This window comes from Trifolium pratense, linkage group LG3, assembly GCF_020283565.1.
Source record: "Trifolium pratense cultivar HEN17-A07 linkage group LG3, ARS_RC_1.1, whole genome shotgun sequence".
Taxonomy (NCBI): domain Eukaryota; kingdom Viridiplantae; phylum Streptophyta; class Magnoliopsida; order Fabales; family Fabaceae; genus Trifolium; species Trifolium pratense.
This window is the reverse complement of record NC_060061.1, coordinates 26417497-26433865: the sequence shown is the minus strand read 5'-3', so window position 1 is coordinate 26433865 and position 16369 is coordinate 26417497. Positions and strand designations below refer to the sequence as shown.

The 16369-nt window shown below is 33.9% G+C and overlaps 1 protein-coding gene across 1 annotated transcript; it reads right to left on the bottom strand.

Moving 5' to 3' along the window:
* Positions 1 to 5317: 5317 nt before the first annotated feature.
* LOC123918712 lies at positions 5318 to 11197 on the bottom strand. The gene is made up of 8 exons (XM_045970837.1): positions 11126 to 11197; positions 9522 to 10385; positions 9025 to 9252; positions 8077 to 8693; positions 7752 to 7991; positions 7248 to 7425; positions 7038 to 7163; positions 5318 to 6058 (listed from the first exon to the last, which is right to left on the bottom strand). Exons 1-4 carry the CDS (start codon positions 11138 to 11140, stop codon positions 8112 to 8114), a joined length of 1689 nt encoding a protein of 562 aa, XP_045826793.1. The 5' UTR covers positions 11141 to 11197; the 3' UTR covers positions 5318 to 6058; positions 7038 to 7163; positions 7248 to 7425; positions 7752 to 7991; positions 8077 to 8111.
* Between the last annotated feature and the right edge of the window lie 5172 nt (positions 11198 to 16369).

The window sequence follows — 16369 nt, the reverse complement described above, 5'->3', positions numbered from 1 at the left end:
GGTTTCAGAAGCAAACACAATTAATAAATTACTCACTGAAACCATTCTACCAGTAAAATGGTTTCAGAATACAACTATGTGCAACCATTCTACAAGCTAAATGGTTTCAGAAGCAAATAACTAATAATCAACTTAATGAAACCATTCTACCAGCAAAATGGTTTCAGATTACAACTATCTGAAACCATTGTACCAGATAAATGGTTTCAGAAGCAAACACAATTAATAAATTACTCATTGAAACCATTCTACCAGTAAAATGGTTTCAGAATACAACTATGTGCAACCATTCTACCAGTAAAATGGTTTCAGAAGCAAACATTAGTTTTTAATTACCGTTTTATCTCATTTAATTAACTAAAAATAGTTTCAGGTCTCCAAAAATTTCATAAAATATACCAAAAGTTCCAGAATATTATCTACTATTTTCCTGGTATAATAGTTTCAGTGAGTTGGTTGAGTGGTGCGTGTTAAATTACAACACACAAGTAACGTATTTAGTAGACAAAAAATGAGATTAAGGTAGTGAAAAATTGCGTTTTTTTTTCGGTGTCCAAATCAAACGAACCAAGTCTCTATTTGTAGACAAAAAAAAATTCTGAATTTTGGTATAAAAATAAAAAAATAAAAAATTAATTTACAACGAAATAATTGAGTTCAAAGTATTAAATGAACAAAAATCACGTCCAGCCAACCATTTTGTGACACGTGTCCTACTTTTAAAAAGCAAATGTTTCTCTCTCCAGGTTGTAATCCAGTGTGTCGCAGGCGCTGGAATCTGATGGATCAGGATGATCTGGGCTGTCTGATTGATCAGACAGTCTTGATGAGATCAGATCTTGGCTGTCTGATGGAAATCGCAGATCCAACGAAAACCACCATCATCATCATCGCAACCACCGTCCACCGTCACGATTCAACGAAACCATCATCATCATCATCGCAACCACCATCGTTCTCTTTAATTTCAGAGAATCAACGATTCAACGAAACCATCATCATCATCATCATCGCAACCACCATAAACATCACAATTCAACGATTCAACGAAAACACCATCAACATCATCATCGCAAACACCAGAAACGACCATCACGATTCATTCAATCTCCTCCAGACAACATACGGTATCCCTTCCATCTCTTGTATCTGTAATTCTATTTCATTTTTGTTCTGAATCTGAACTTTAATTGTGCGTTTTTTTTTTTATTTATGAAATTGTGTTTGTGTCTTACTATGAAACCATTTTGCTAATATAATGGTTTCATTCAATTGGGTCTACCTATGGTTTGGATTACGGTTTTGAAGAATTAACAAAAGTCAGGGATGAATAAATACTAGTCACTGATATTTGGATGAAACCATTGTGAATGTAGAATGGTTTCACTGATATTTGGATAAAATTATATAATAAATAAGGGGGATCACTGATATTTGGAGTCCTAATGGCTTTTTGACTAAGTTGTGAATATTTTATACTGATATTTGGATGAAACCATTGTGAATGTAGAATGGTTTCAGAGAGTTGTACTCTGAAACCATTATACCAGCAAAATGGTTTCAGATAGTTTTTCACTTGTGTTTTGCTTCATCAATAGTAAACTAGATGCATATTCAGTTCATATTATTTTATCCTCTTTTACCATTTTTAGTTGTATCTTTATTTTTCCAGGGCAGTTCATGGTGCTGTTGTTGTTTTTTATTTGATAATCTGTTCACAAGAGACTGGAATTTGTTATAATAATTGTTGGTCAAATATGATCATGCTGTTTGAGAATAATTTCAATATCTTTAGTAGAATAAGTTTGGCTTACAGCAACTGGATTTTTGGGTCTTGTCAGGCTGTAGATTTTGTGTCTTAGAGAATACTCAGGCACCACAATCCCACTTTTTTCCTGAGAAATTCATAAGAGCCTAAAACTGAAGCTTAAATCAAAAGACCACAAAAACACCATAATCAATTAACTACTGTGGAGTTGGATGAAACCATTGTAAATGTAGAATGGTTTCACTGATATTTGGATAAAATTATATAATAAATAATCACTGATATTTGGAGTACTAATGACTTTTTGACTAAGTTGTGAATATTTTATACTGATATTTGGATGAAACAATTGTGAATGTAGAATGGTTTCACAATATTTTGTGCCCCACTAATCATAGTGGTGTATCACTACAATATGCACAAATATTGGAGGATCCAGCCGGCGTGTCATCGTACAATTGGTGTTCATATGTTCTTCAATATATGAAAGAAGGTTGGCAAAATCCGATTGTTGCAAATCCATTAGCCGACTTCCATTTCCTCATGGTAATATTTCTATACCTTACTACTTATATTTTTTTTGGATAACAATTAACAACTTGAACATTTTTGGACCACTATAGTTAGTTTTACACTCAATACTGTGATTAGGAAGATGGTTTTGAATTCAACAAGTGTAAATTGATATGATAGTGATAATGGTAGTCCTAGTCTAGTAATGTAAACACAAATAGGAAAAATGGTTTTGAATTCAACAAAACATTACTCAGATATTATACTCATTCATAAACTTTGTTGATTTTGTAACAAACTCATGAGCTTCTAAATAGTATGATTTTGTAACAAACTCATGAGCTTCTAAACCATTTTTCTAGATAAAGGGAGTACATTATATGGTTTTTTGGTTTCCTGGTTTGTATATGGTTTCATTTGATAAGCTTATGAGTTAGTAGTGAACAATGTATGTTCTATTAATGCAGAATTTGGCCATAGAAACATGCTTGATCTGATTTAGTACATCTTTTTTCATTCTAATTTGATGGCTGCCCAATGGAAAGAAGTAGGACATAACAATGTGTCAGTTGTTTGGATAATTTGTTTTAATATTCAGATTTAATACACATTTTGATGTTTGGTTGTGCTACATTGTGATTTATTATGTTAGAAGTGTTATAGTTTCCTTTTGACCATTTTTTTTTACGCGCTTTTATTGCACTGAGTGCAGCTTTACCACTGAATTTGATGCTTTTATATTTGGTTTATCTCATGTTATTCTTTACTGAAATCTCCAGGTTCTAAGAATTTCAGGGTTGCAAGCAGAGGTTGATGCCATCGTCTCATTCCCTTTTGTGGAGCAAAGATTGTTTTCACTCTACAAATGTCAAGATTAAGCTTGCATTTGTATGTCTATTTGAGCTTTAAAATCAAACTTGTAAAGGATGTGAGACATGGTTGTGTATTTTTGGATAATTCATTATCTTTGATTGGTAAATTGATAATATAATAACATTTTTATATTTGGTCCATTATTATGATTATATTTAGCCATTTTGTTACTTTCCTCTTGCACTTTTAACAAGACTGATGCAAGACTAATGGAAGTTTCAACTAATGGAAGTTCTTGAACCTTTTATCAAAAGTGTAAATGTAACTGAAACCATTTAACAAGACTAATGGTTTCAGTGTATAACGTACTGAAACCATTTATCAAGCATAATGGTTTCAGTGTATAACTTACTGAATCCATTTAACAAGAGTAATGGTTTCAGTGTACAAATCCATCATGGGTTAATAATATTCAAAATCAAGGTTATAATATTGAAAATCGTAAGTATGAAAACCAAAATCAAGAGTTTTTTGATGTGTTGGATTCAAATGCACGTGCTTCAAATGGGTTGATTCGAAGATCATCCTTATCTTTCTCATGTTGGGTGACCTTTTATCGAAAGTGTATATGTAACTGAAACCATTTATCAAGACTAATGGTTTCAGTGTATAACGTACTGAAACCATTTATCAAGCATAATGGTTTCAGTGTATAACTTACTGAATCCATTTAACAAGAGTAATGGTTTCAGTGTACAAATCCATCATGGGTTAATAATATTCAAAATCAAGGTTATAATATTGAAAATCGTAAGTATGAAAACCAAAATCAAGAGTTTTTTGATGTGTTGGATTCAAATGCACGTGCTTCAAATGGGTTGATTCGAAGATCATCCTTATCTTTCTCATGTTGGGTGACCTTTTATCGAAAGTGTATATGTAACTGAAACCATTTATCAAGACTAATGGTTTCAGTGTATAACGTACTGAAACCATTTATCAAGCATAATGGTTTCAATGTACAAATCCATTATGGGTTAATAATATTCAAAATCAAGGTTATAATATTGAAAATCATAAGTATGAAAACCAAAATCAAGAGTTATTTCCTTTCACCAAGAGTGGCTAGAGGCACACAAAAGAAAAATTAAATTTCGAAAGTGGCGAGAGGTTTAATGTCGTTCAAATACATTTATAATTAAATTGAGAGTTAATGTATTTAGAGCTGTCAAAACGGGCTGACCCGTTCGGGCTTCGTCGGGTCGGGCTAAAAAGCCCGGATAAAAAACGGGCTACCAAAATTAGTGCCTGAGCCCAGCCTGGTACAGGTATTCGGGCTTTCGGGTCGGCCCGGGTTTTTTTTAAATTTTTTTTTTTTTTAGTGCTCAAACTCGACTATATAAATAGCATTAATAATTCTCGTGTGTCATATTTTTGCTCATCCGCTACCTAGGACTTTCTCGCGCGCCCTATTTTTACCCATCCGCTACTACGAGTTTCTCGCGCGCCCTATTTTTATTCATCCACTACGTACGAGTTTCTCGCGCGCCCTATTATTACTCATCCACTACCTACGAGTTTCTCGCGCCCTATTTTTACGCATCCACTACTTACGAGTTTCTCGCGCGACATATTTTTACTCATCGCTACCTACGACTTTCTCGCGCGCCCTATTTTTACTCATCCGCTATGTACGACTTTCTTGCGCGCCCTATTTTTATTCATCCCCTACGTACAAGTTTCTCGCGCGTCCTATTTTTACTCATCCGCTATCTACGAGTTTCTTGGGTGCCATATTTTTACTCCTACTACTTAAGTAGGTGTTTTATAATTTATATTACAAGTTAATTTCAAATCATCCAAAACAAATTATTTATATTTATATTTTATTTAGTTATTTTTAATTTTATTTTAATTTTTTTGGGCTTGGCGGGCCGGCCCAAAAGTGTATATGTAACTGAAACCATTTAACAAAAAAAATTAAATTTCGAAAGTGACGAAAGGTTTTTTCAAAATTAAATTGAGATAATTTTCAAATGGGTTTGCTTAATAGTTAATGTTGTTCAAATGCATTTATAATTAAGTTGAGAAAGATTAAAATGTAACTGAAACCATTTTTCAAGAGTAATGGTTTCAGTGTATAATGTATTGAAACCATTTATCAAGAGTAATGGTTTCAGTTAATATGAGTTCTCATCTTTATAAGTTACCTATTTCAAAAACTGAGTTGATAAAATATGCCTTCATACACATTACTTGCGTTGATAAGTTACCTATTCCAAAAACTGAGTTGAAACCATTACATCATGTATATGTGAAATATGCCTTCTCCACCAAATTGGGAATTAAGACATGAACCACCAATTCTTCATACACCAACTCACATGTCAGAGACTGAACAATGAATACATAAAAAAATTTCATCCTAGTCAGAACCTAGACATCATGTTGCAGCTTTTGAGCCATTTCTTCATAGTAAGAAGCTGCTTGGTTTACCACATATTCCACTTTTGAATTGCTGTTGTGAGTTAAAAGTGTGGAGCATATTTCAATCCTCAAATCCATTAGCTTTGCCACTTTGTCTTGCTTTTTGAGTTTGTTCCAATTTTTGAAAGAGTCCATTGAGGTCTTATTGTCACCTTCCCATTCAGCTAGGAACTTCATGCAGAAAACTCCACAATTGTCTTTGTCTGGTTGACTTGGCATTTTGGGAGTTTCCCACTTAAATTTGCTGAAGTCGAAAGGAATTGTCAGTTTCTAATGCTTATACAATTCTATGACAAATGCCTCGACTTCCTTAAACCAGACATCAAACATCTTCTTGTAAGTGGTTGGTTCTCCTGACTTCACAAGGAACCTCTCTCCATTAATGCTATTCAAGAACTGGAATGTGCAGCTTTTGAAATTAACAACAAAGCACACATAGTGACTTCCTGGATTACCAATGAGTGCTGGTGTCATGATCTGTTTCAAAGCACATATAAAAAAAGGAACAGAAGTGAGCAGACAAACACAAATTATGATACAAAGTCAATAGAGTAATTAAAACCTAATTAACCATAAGACATTGAAACCATTCAACAAACTTGCAGAACAGGTGAAAATGTACCATCTAGCAGTTAAACTATCACAATTTATCAAAAAGAAGATAACATAAAGAGAAATGTAACATTGAAACCATAAGTATGGTTTTATGGTTTCAGCAAGTTATAAACTGAAACCATTTACCAAGAGGAATGGTTTCAGTGTATAAACTACCCCATAAAAGAGAGAATAAATCTTAATCAAAATCCAACAGTGTATTAAATGTCCAAACCATATAGAAGTCATGCATTAACCAGAAAAAAGTTCATCCTATATGCAAGCTATTCTATAATAGATGACCCATTTCCTCAGTTATTCATCATTCCTCAAAGACACGCTAAGCAACAAAACCTAGCTAATATTACAAAATACTGGATCATCATGAAGTTGGATCAGTAAAACCAATCTGGCACTACCTTTTGGCACAATGATAATGAGCATTTAACTAGCAGTAGATAATTATAAACAAAAAGTTCCTTTCCAAAAAAAAAAACTCCATTCATCTAAAAAAATTTAGGCTGTAGTTTCTAAAATTCAAATCCTTGCTGATTTTAAGATATGTTACACTATAAAAACGGCCAAGAATTACCCAAAAGTGTCACCTAGTGAGCCAATACTGAGACAACAAAAGCAGGGAACTTCGGACCACTTGAATATGCAATTTAAAATCATGATTTCATTGGTTTTGTTAAGTTATCTTGTAACTAAGATTCACAGTTCACCCATTAAAATTAGGAATGGAGATTATGCCTAATTTGAAGCTTATTGCGATTGGTAAGAATAATAAATTCCGTGTTTCTCATCCCACATTATGGTGGCATTAAAACAATACGTGAGTAATAGTCGGGGAAGGACTTACGTATTCTAGTTTAGTGGGGTCAATTTTCTTCCAATTCAGGTATTTGAACCATTTAAGCTTGTTAACAAAGCTTTTGAATGCACTTGCTTGATCCATTTCCAATGCACCGGGTCTTTCCAAGTTTTCCTGTTTACATGAAATGGGTAAAATCATTTCCAAAAAAACTTAAAAGGAAGTAAACTATTAATATTCATGGGATATAATGCATACATGATTGACATATCGTGTAACTAGCCTTCTCATTACTCCGTTACGTTGGTCCCAATTCAAGCAATTCACCCAACTGTTGACAACAAAGCAATCCACCCATTCATCCTTGTTTAGGGTCCACAAATCACATCGTTGAAGAGAGAATTTATGAAATCCGGAGCAGTAGAGAATTTCCGACCTATATAAGTGAATTAAATTATATATAAGGATTACAAAAGACAGTATATAAGGATTACATTGAAACCATAAGTATGGTTTTATGGTTTCAGTAAGTTATACACTGAAACCATTTACCAATACTAATGGTTTCACTGTATATTTGTTTCTATCATATGTAGCTAGTCATGTGTATATGTGTTTAAATTAGAAAGAACTACAATCTAATAGAAAGAACTGCAATCTAATTGTTTACAAAAGACATTATAATTGAATAAAATTATATATAAGAATGTCCTAGATATATAATTATTTAGTTACTTTAACATTTATATTCTAATGACTTACTTATCGAGTGCAGTGCTCCAAGCAAAGGTGGATACGTCTTTCTGCAACTTAGATGCAGTTGACTCATAAACAGCATCATCATAAGGACTTGTTAAGTACTTTGATTTTTTGACTGCTCGTCTACGGTCAAGGTATGTACGATCCTCCATGACTTGATTCTTCCTCCTTTTTGGCTTCGTGGTGACCTCTTGACTCAGGTCTATAATTTGATCCGGCAACACAATTCGTAAGGGTGTTGGCCTGTCAAATTGATCACATAACTATTAGTTTGCAGAGTTTAATTAATACGTTTATTTTCAAGAATTTAAAAAATGTTGCCTCTTACTCTATAATATCATGCTGCTCCTCCACCGGATCCTTCTACTCCTTCATTGGATCTTCTTTTTTTCTTCTTGAACCTTCAGGGGCATCAAAAAATTCCAGAAACTTCAAAATTGTTTCCTGTGTGGGTGAAAGTCCCACATTGCATGCCGTCTTCACTAGATCATCCATCGTATCTACATCAAACTCTTCTTCTTCACTACTTGGATGCTCATCATTTTTTTTATCAACTCCACATCCCACATCCTTTGTCTCATTTGCCTCATCCTTCTTCTCATCTTTCTCCTCATACTTCTCCTCATCGCCTTTCTCATCCTTCTTCTCATCATTTTTCTCTTCCTCCATTTCATCAGATTTCTCCTCCTTTTTGTCTCCCTTCATTTCATCCGTAGCTTTACCATCACGAAAATACTCGGGAAACTTATTCATTGTTTCTTGTGTTGGGGAAAGTGGTGTTTGTGGAGCTTGTCCATCTTCTCCTTGTACTACTTTTTTTCTCTTCGCTGAAGATTTATACCTCAAATTTTTCCCCTTTGCCTGAGAGATTCTTCGTTCCAAGGTGTCCGCGCTTGTACTGTAGATTTGTATACATGCCCTACAATGTTTGAGGTGCATTTCTGCCTGCAATTGTTATTAAAGACCATAATCAGATCCAGATGAATTTGCAGAAGCAAAGACACATATACAAAGCACATATAAGTTTAATTATTATTAGAGAAAGTAGATCAAGATGAACTAGCCAAATACGTTTAATTATAATGGTTTCATGCACAATATTAATGGTTTGTCTCACTTGAGATAGTGGGCATGTATTAGGATCAAAACACAGTACAAAAGGCCGTTAAATGGTTTCAGGCAAATAAGTTTAATTATAATGGTTTCAGGCAAAATATTAATGGTTTCAGGCAAAATATTGCATTAAATGGTAGTTATATCGTTATTTTTCTCTCACCTTAGATAGTGGACATGTATCAGCATCAAAACACAATACTACCGGTCCTTCATTAGTGGCATTCAGTCGTGTGACCCCAGCTGTCAATCCATTCTCGAGTCCCATAACATCATAGACTTTCTGAAGATCTTGGTTTGCCATCTTCACATCCCAATCACGAAGTGATGGGTGCTTGTATTTCCCAGTCAGAAATGGGCTTCTCTTCCCCATTTTATCCAAGTAGTTAATCTGCACAATAAAATCATACATAATCAGTTGTTCTAAAAATACAACTTATTGAAACCATTTAACAAGACTAATGGTTTCAGTGTATAACATACTGAAACCATTTATCAAGACTAATGGTTTCAGTGTATAAACTATTGAAACCATTTAACAAGACTAATGGTTTCAGTTTGTAACTTATTGAAACCATTTAAACAGAAATTCAGAAATTCATCTCTATACATATTGAAAAACGTATTAACATAATATGAATTTATATATAGAATTATTACCATGAGGAAGTGAAAATCCGCCAACGGATTTGCAACTCCTGGACTTTGGAGGCCTTCTTTCATATACTCAAGGATGTGTGAGCACCAATTGTGGGATAATGCGGTGGCTGCATCTACTAATATGTGGGCATACTGTAGAGATACATCGTTATGGTTAGTGGGGCACAATAGGTTGTGAATTATGTAACATATTGCACCCTTCACCCAAGCGGTTGCTTTCTCAGTTGTATTCAATACTCTCTCCAATTCTACCACCTTCACAAATGGAGAAGAATTTTCGGTCAGTCCTAATTCTCTCCTCAACCTATTTATCGCTGCATCCGAGCAAAGATCGGTGTTTATCTTCTTTCCCACCATTGGAAGCTCATAGACGCGGTGGACGTCATCCTGTTTCAATTCGAGCACCTCTGTGTTTCTCAATCTGATCCACATGTGATCTTTCTCAAAATTATTCACTATCCAATCCACAAAGAATGTGTGGATCCTAGTCCAGTTGCATATGTGCAACATTCCTCCAAACCCAAATTGATTCAATTCCTCAACTATCTTCTTTTTAAATTTTTTTGTATTCACGGATTGCATAAGGATGTAGACCTTAGGAATACTCATTTTGTGCCTCAACCTCTGATCAGGCTCAGTAACTTCCTTCAGCTTTTTCCCCTTTACTTTTTCACCATCATCTGAACTTCCTTCATCATTTTGTTGATGCACAGTTTTTTTATACTGCTTCTTTTCATTCGCTTTTGTCTGTTCTATTTTCCCCTTCAGTTGTCTAGAAGGACGCGATGATGAAGCCTTTGAGTCATCGGACTGTGTTAGTCCAAGGCTGAAGGTTGGTGCGTCTACAACCTTAGATTTTTCAACCTGCATCAGTGAAAATCATTCCCACATCAATAAGATAATCAATAATGCAGAACAACAGTACTCAGAGAACACATCCGATATACAAAACACCTAAAAAATGAGAAACATAACATTGAAACTATAAGCATAGTTTTATGGTTTTGATAGTTTTTTTTTGAAACCATAATACTTGCCTAATGGTTTCAAGCAAAATCAATACAAGCTAAATTCAAAATACTTACATAATGCTAAATTCCAAAATTAATACAAGGTAGTAGAATATCAGAATCAAAATAAAAAATGTAGCAGCATATCAGAAACCAAAATACTTGCCTAATGGTTTCAGGCAAAAACAACATTCATGCTTATCAGATTCAAACTCAAAATCAAAATCAAAGTTTATCAGAATCAAAATCAAAATATTTGCCTAATGTGAAACCAAAATACTTGCATAATGGTTTCAGGCAAAAACAACATTCATGCTTATCAGATTCAAACTCAAAATCAAAATCAAAGTTTATCATAATCAAAATCAAAATATTTGCCTAATGTGAAACCAAGATACTTGCCTAATGGTTTCAGGCAAAAACAACATTCATGCTTATCTGATTCAAACTCAAAATCAAAATCAAAGTAGAATATCAGTTTCAAATTCAAAATGTAAATAGCATATCAGAATCAAAGTTAAACATATTCAAGCATGCAAAATTATCAAACCTAATTCTGAAATCAAAATCAAAGTAAATATTCATTGTGTTAACCTGTTTTCTTTTCATTGTTTGGTTCGTTCAGTGATGAATGTTGAACGACGGTGAATGATGAATGATGATGTTTGAAGACGAAACGCACCAACTCGACGGAGATGGTGAAGAGGAAACGGTGACGTTATGTTCTTGCGATGGTTGATGGCGATGGTGAAGAGGAGAGAGTGCGATTTCTGAGCAGAAAGGTGAAGAGGAGGAGGTTTTGGGTTTCCGGTGAGGATGAAGATGGTATGGTTTGCGAGATTACGGCGAGATTTTGCGAAAGGAGAAGAGTTGGGTTGCGATTTGGGGGCGCGTGTGGCGCATTGATTTGAGAAACAAATCTAATTGTGTTCTGTAAAAATGGGGGGCGCGAAAAGAAGAGCTATGGGGGGCGCGCTAAAAAAACAGTTACAATGACATCACTACCCTTCTATACCCTTCTAATTAATTAATAGTTATTGGGGTATTTTTGTCCAACTCAAAAGGTGCACCTTGCTAACTTAGACCTAACTAGGGTCTAAGTTAGAAAACCCCTATATATATATATATATATATATATAAAGACATATTTTAATCAATAACAACAAAATACAACTTCTAAGTTCTAACTACTTAAAAAGAGTCATCGATCATTCTAACATTTTTTGAAAGAAATTTATCAACTAATTCTTCATATTATATATTCTCATAAAAGAAACCAATATAATATGATTGTTTTACTATTCAATTATTGATCGTTTATTACTTTTTTTTTGTTTGATATATATTGATCATTTATTACCAAGTAATAATTATTTATTTAATTAAATTACTTTGTCGTTTTTTATGGAAACTACTTTGTTATTTTTTTATGATTCTATTTTTAAAGCCTTGATAATTAAAAGTGCCGTGGACTTTTTTAGTTCGGTGTCTTTTATATTATTTTATTTATTAAATTTATTTTTGAAAATTGGGCCTTAAGGCCCATATAGTCTTTTACATTTAACCTACTTTAAACACAGTCTTCTTCCTTTAATATTGAAGCGCCGTTGCACTAAAACTGTAGCTAAAACTGCCAACTTGAGAGCTAGCTTGAAATCCAGATATCCGAGTCTAAAATATGTCAATCTAGCTGGAAAAATATATCTTTATTAGACGGAAATCACATATCCAATTATTAACATAGACAAAATTATTTCTTTCCTCCTCAAAATCTTATCTTTAACCTATGAAAATTTTGGAGGCCCCCAAATTTTAGAGGCCCTATGCAGTGGCTCACCTTGCACACCCATTAGGGCCGCCCCTGCTAAAAAGTAAAACTTCTCTTCTAATAAGGACTGGAGGGAGTATTTTATATCACATAAATTATCTAAAAAAAATTACAATAATTTTGTATAGATTAATTTAATTTTAGAAATGGGATGCATGTTGTTGACACGTTAAACCATTACCTGGTGTCAATGATCATGATCTATCATGTTCATGTAGATGCCGTCTCCCCTTTTCATATTTATTTTTTAATTTAACGTGTTTTTTTATTTTATTTTATTTATTATTTTATCATGGAAAGTGGAAACTTCGTTCAAACTTGAAAGTGTCTTTCCAAAAATACCCTCCAAAGGAAATCCAATGCCAAAAGCTATCACCGTTTTTTCTTACCGGAAACAAACGCGCTTTATTATTATTTTTTTTAATTTTTTAATTTCTTTATTGTTATCAACTTTTTATTTGACTGGGTTAGTAATCAACTTATCATATTGAAATTTTACTTTTTTATTTTATTTTATTAAATACTGTAATTTTCTATAATGAAAATTTGTCTAACTCTATTGAACCCAGGATATCATGCATACTACCAAAAACTCCTCACTACTAAACCAAATTTAGTGGCTTGTCAAGGACCAGGGGCGTCTCTGGGTTTTAGAGGCCCGGTGCAAAATATAAAAGTGGCCCCTTAATATGAATTTTTATTTTTATTTTTTTAAAAAAACTGTCAATTTAAATTGCGTATAATATAAAAAAATCATTTTTATTCTTGTAAATATATAGATTATCAATATTAAACCAATTGCATCAAATCAAATGAGATAAGAAATACAAAATAATTATCTTTGTATATAACGTCAAAAAGGAACCTCCTAATCTAAGTTTAAATTTTATGGAAAGATTAAAATGGACTAAAACTATATTTACGAGGATAGATAACTAATCTATTGATACTCATATGATATTATATGAACATTAACAATATATAACTATTAGTTTAGGGTCTAAAAATTAATCTATTAATAGACATCTGATATTTTATAGGTATAAATAATATATAAGTAATATTATAGGACCTCAAAATTTTGAGTTGAGACCCTCAAAATTTTGAAGCCCGATGCCTTCGCACACCTTGCACATGTGTGCAAGCCGCCACTGCTCAAGACTAAGTTTACAAATATGTTATTATAACATTTTTTTTATTACACATTAAACACAGTAACATTGATCATAATTATAAGGGTATTTTGTTTAACCCGCATCGCATCTTTTGCTTTCTAAATAGTGAAGATTACTCTCATATTTTTTTTTTCTATCGCTATTTTGTGAAAGGTGTGTGGAAAACTTTTTATAGATGGATGCGACAAAGATTATCGATATGTTAGAATGTTGGAATCATTTCTTATTTTTTGGTACTTTGATTAAATAAAAAAAGGTAATCGTATTAGATATTTGATTTGGTTAGTCACTACTTGATGTATTTGGAAGCTTAGAAATAATGTGGTCTTTAATGGAGTATTGCTGAAAATACATCCAAGTTATTGGATGATATTAAAGTTATTTCTTGAACTTGGTTTAGCGGTCGTTCTAGCCGTAAGTCCTTCTTTCCCTTTTCTGATTAGTGTATTGATCCTCTGGTTAGTATTCAAAACATATAATAACTTGTTTTGTATGGTAAGGAGTTGAGTAACTCTTGTACTCTTTTATAATATATTGCTTATATAGAAGAAAAAAAGAACACACACACATTTACACTTTTACTTTATAGAAAGTAATCCAAATTGCCTTGTTGCTTAAGTGCAAATTCAGTTTCCAGTTTGGCAATAAGCCCCTTTATATGAGAAACTAAGATTCTAGTAACTATTATGTCCAATGTATACCAAAATCGTAATACTGAATTAAGGAGTGACGGGTCATACTCACTGAGCACAAAATCAAAACTCTTCAGAGCCTTATTAAGGCGTTCAAACCAAGCTTGTGGGGACTGTTTGAGGCCATAAATTGCTTTGTTGAGTTTGCTCACCATGGTATTATTTGCTACCTCACTCTTCTTGCTCAAGGAGTTACCGCTTCAATTTGAGGATCATGTCTTCCTTACCGCTACATATCTCATCAACAAGATGCCTACTGCTGTTCTTCATATGGAATCTCCTTATTCTGTGTTATACAAGCAACTTCCTGATTACGAGTTTCTGAAAGTGTTTGGGTGTACGTGTACCTGTTATCCCCATATTAAGCCTTATAACCCACACAAGTTTGCCTATCACTCAAGGGAGTGTGTTTCTTGGCTATTCCTCTAGTCACAAGGGCTACAAGTGCTTGCCTAGTGATGGAATAATTTATATCTCAAGAGATGTCCTCTTCAATGAAACTCGATATCCAGGTTGAGAATTGAGATATGTAGCTGTAAGGAAGGCATGATCCCAAAATTGAAGTTGCAACTCTTCTTGAACAAGAATAGTGAGGCCAGTCTCAACCACATGTCTGTGTTTGCTTGCACTCAACTGAGCCATTCTGATGATGTGTGTGTGGACGGACAAGAGAGCTTGTGAGTTATGCCCTTAGTGGTGAACAATGAGAGTAAGGGTTTGAACTCACCTTCTTCATCAGCTTGTATAGCTTGCACCTTAGTATTAAATTGTAACTCAACAACTGATATAGAATGTGAGTTCATGTGGATGAGTAGGTGACATAAAAGGTGTTGGACCAAATCCTAGAAGAAGGTCTAGATGCTCCTTTAAGTGGATTGATCCACTAATTTCAAGGTTGAGACATATACTGCCATGGATTCGGAGTAGGTGGACGTTGCCACGGTGGAACCACCAAAGTGGAATTACGATAATAGCAATCCCTTGCATTATGATTACCTTTGTTACATATTAGACGCTTAGTATTAGATCGACCTCCTGATTTACTACCGTGACCATGATTTCCACCATGACGACCTCCTCTACCAAAGCCAAAGAACTGTGAAGCTTGCTCATAATCCTGTTAAACAACTTGTTCTTGCGGATTAGACATTGAATTTGAGAATTAAGACGGACCTTGAGCAACGTTCATAGTAAAAGGTTCAGATAGAACCACTTTATTAGCCTTTTCTAGTTTAGCTTCATGCAATAAAAACATTGATTCTGCTTCAATGATCGGGCAGAGTTCAAATCTGTAATAATTGCCCGCATCTAGTGCATTGTACTCTTCCGGCAATCCATCAAGAATTACCTCAAGCTGATCACAATGCTTGATCAGGTCACCTAGCGAGGTAAAACTTGTGGATCTCATCCCACACTTGATGCGACTTAACACACTTGACAACACAAGGAAGAATTGAATTAGACAGTGTAGTGAGTGTTGGGAAAAACCGGCATAGAGAAAATAAAAGAACGCAATCAACAACACAAGAATATAACGTGGAAACTCCAAAACCGAAGAAAAAACCACGGCCGTTGTCAAAACCGACAACCAGAGAATAAACACTATGTGAAAATTGTTACAACACATAGACTTTACTCTCAACCACCTCATGCCCCAATACACTCACACTCTCCAAAGTAAATATTTGAACTACATCTCAAATACTCTTAAACAAGAGCTTAAGAGAAAAGCAAAAAGACACAAATATAAACTTAAAGTGTTTACAAGTGTTACTGCTTGGTGTGTTGAAACAAGGAACTTGAGGTCTCTTTATATAGCATTGAGCTCCTTCACTCTTCACTTTTCTAAGCAATGTGAGACTTCTCAAATATAATTTCCTTGACCTTTTTTTCCTTCATTAGCAATATGGGACTTACATTGCAATCAACCCCAACAATCTTCACCTTGATTGTAATGGTCTTCAATCTTCATTGTCTACACCGACAATCATTATCTTCTGCTTCATTGTCTATACCAACAATCATACTCCACCATAAAAAAGTATACTTCACTTGGAACTAAACCATCCCAAGATTTTTCTTCACTTGGAACCAAGTCATCCCAAGAATTTCATCTCGAAACCTCGCTGAAAATTTATGGTGC

Excerpts from the sequence above, each read along its gene's own strand:
- LOC123918712 (XM_045970837.1), bottom strand. Across the intron at positions 9,253-9,521 it reads CGGATTTTCACTTCCTCATG|ATTAACTACTTGGATAAAAT; the intron begins GTAATAATTCTA and ends TTTATTGTGCAG. Across the intron at positions 8,694-9,024 it reads ATACATGTCCACTATCTAAG|GCAGAAATGCACCTCAAACA; the intron begins GTGAGAGAAAAA and ends TAACAATTGCAG.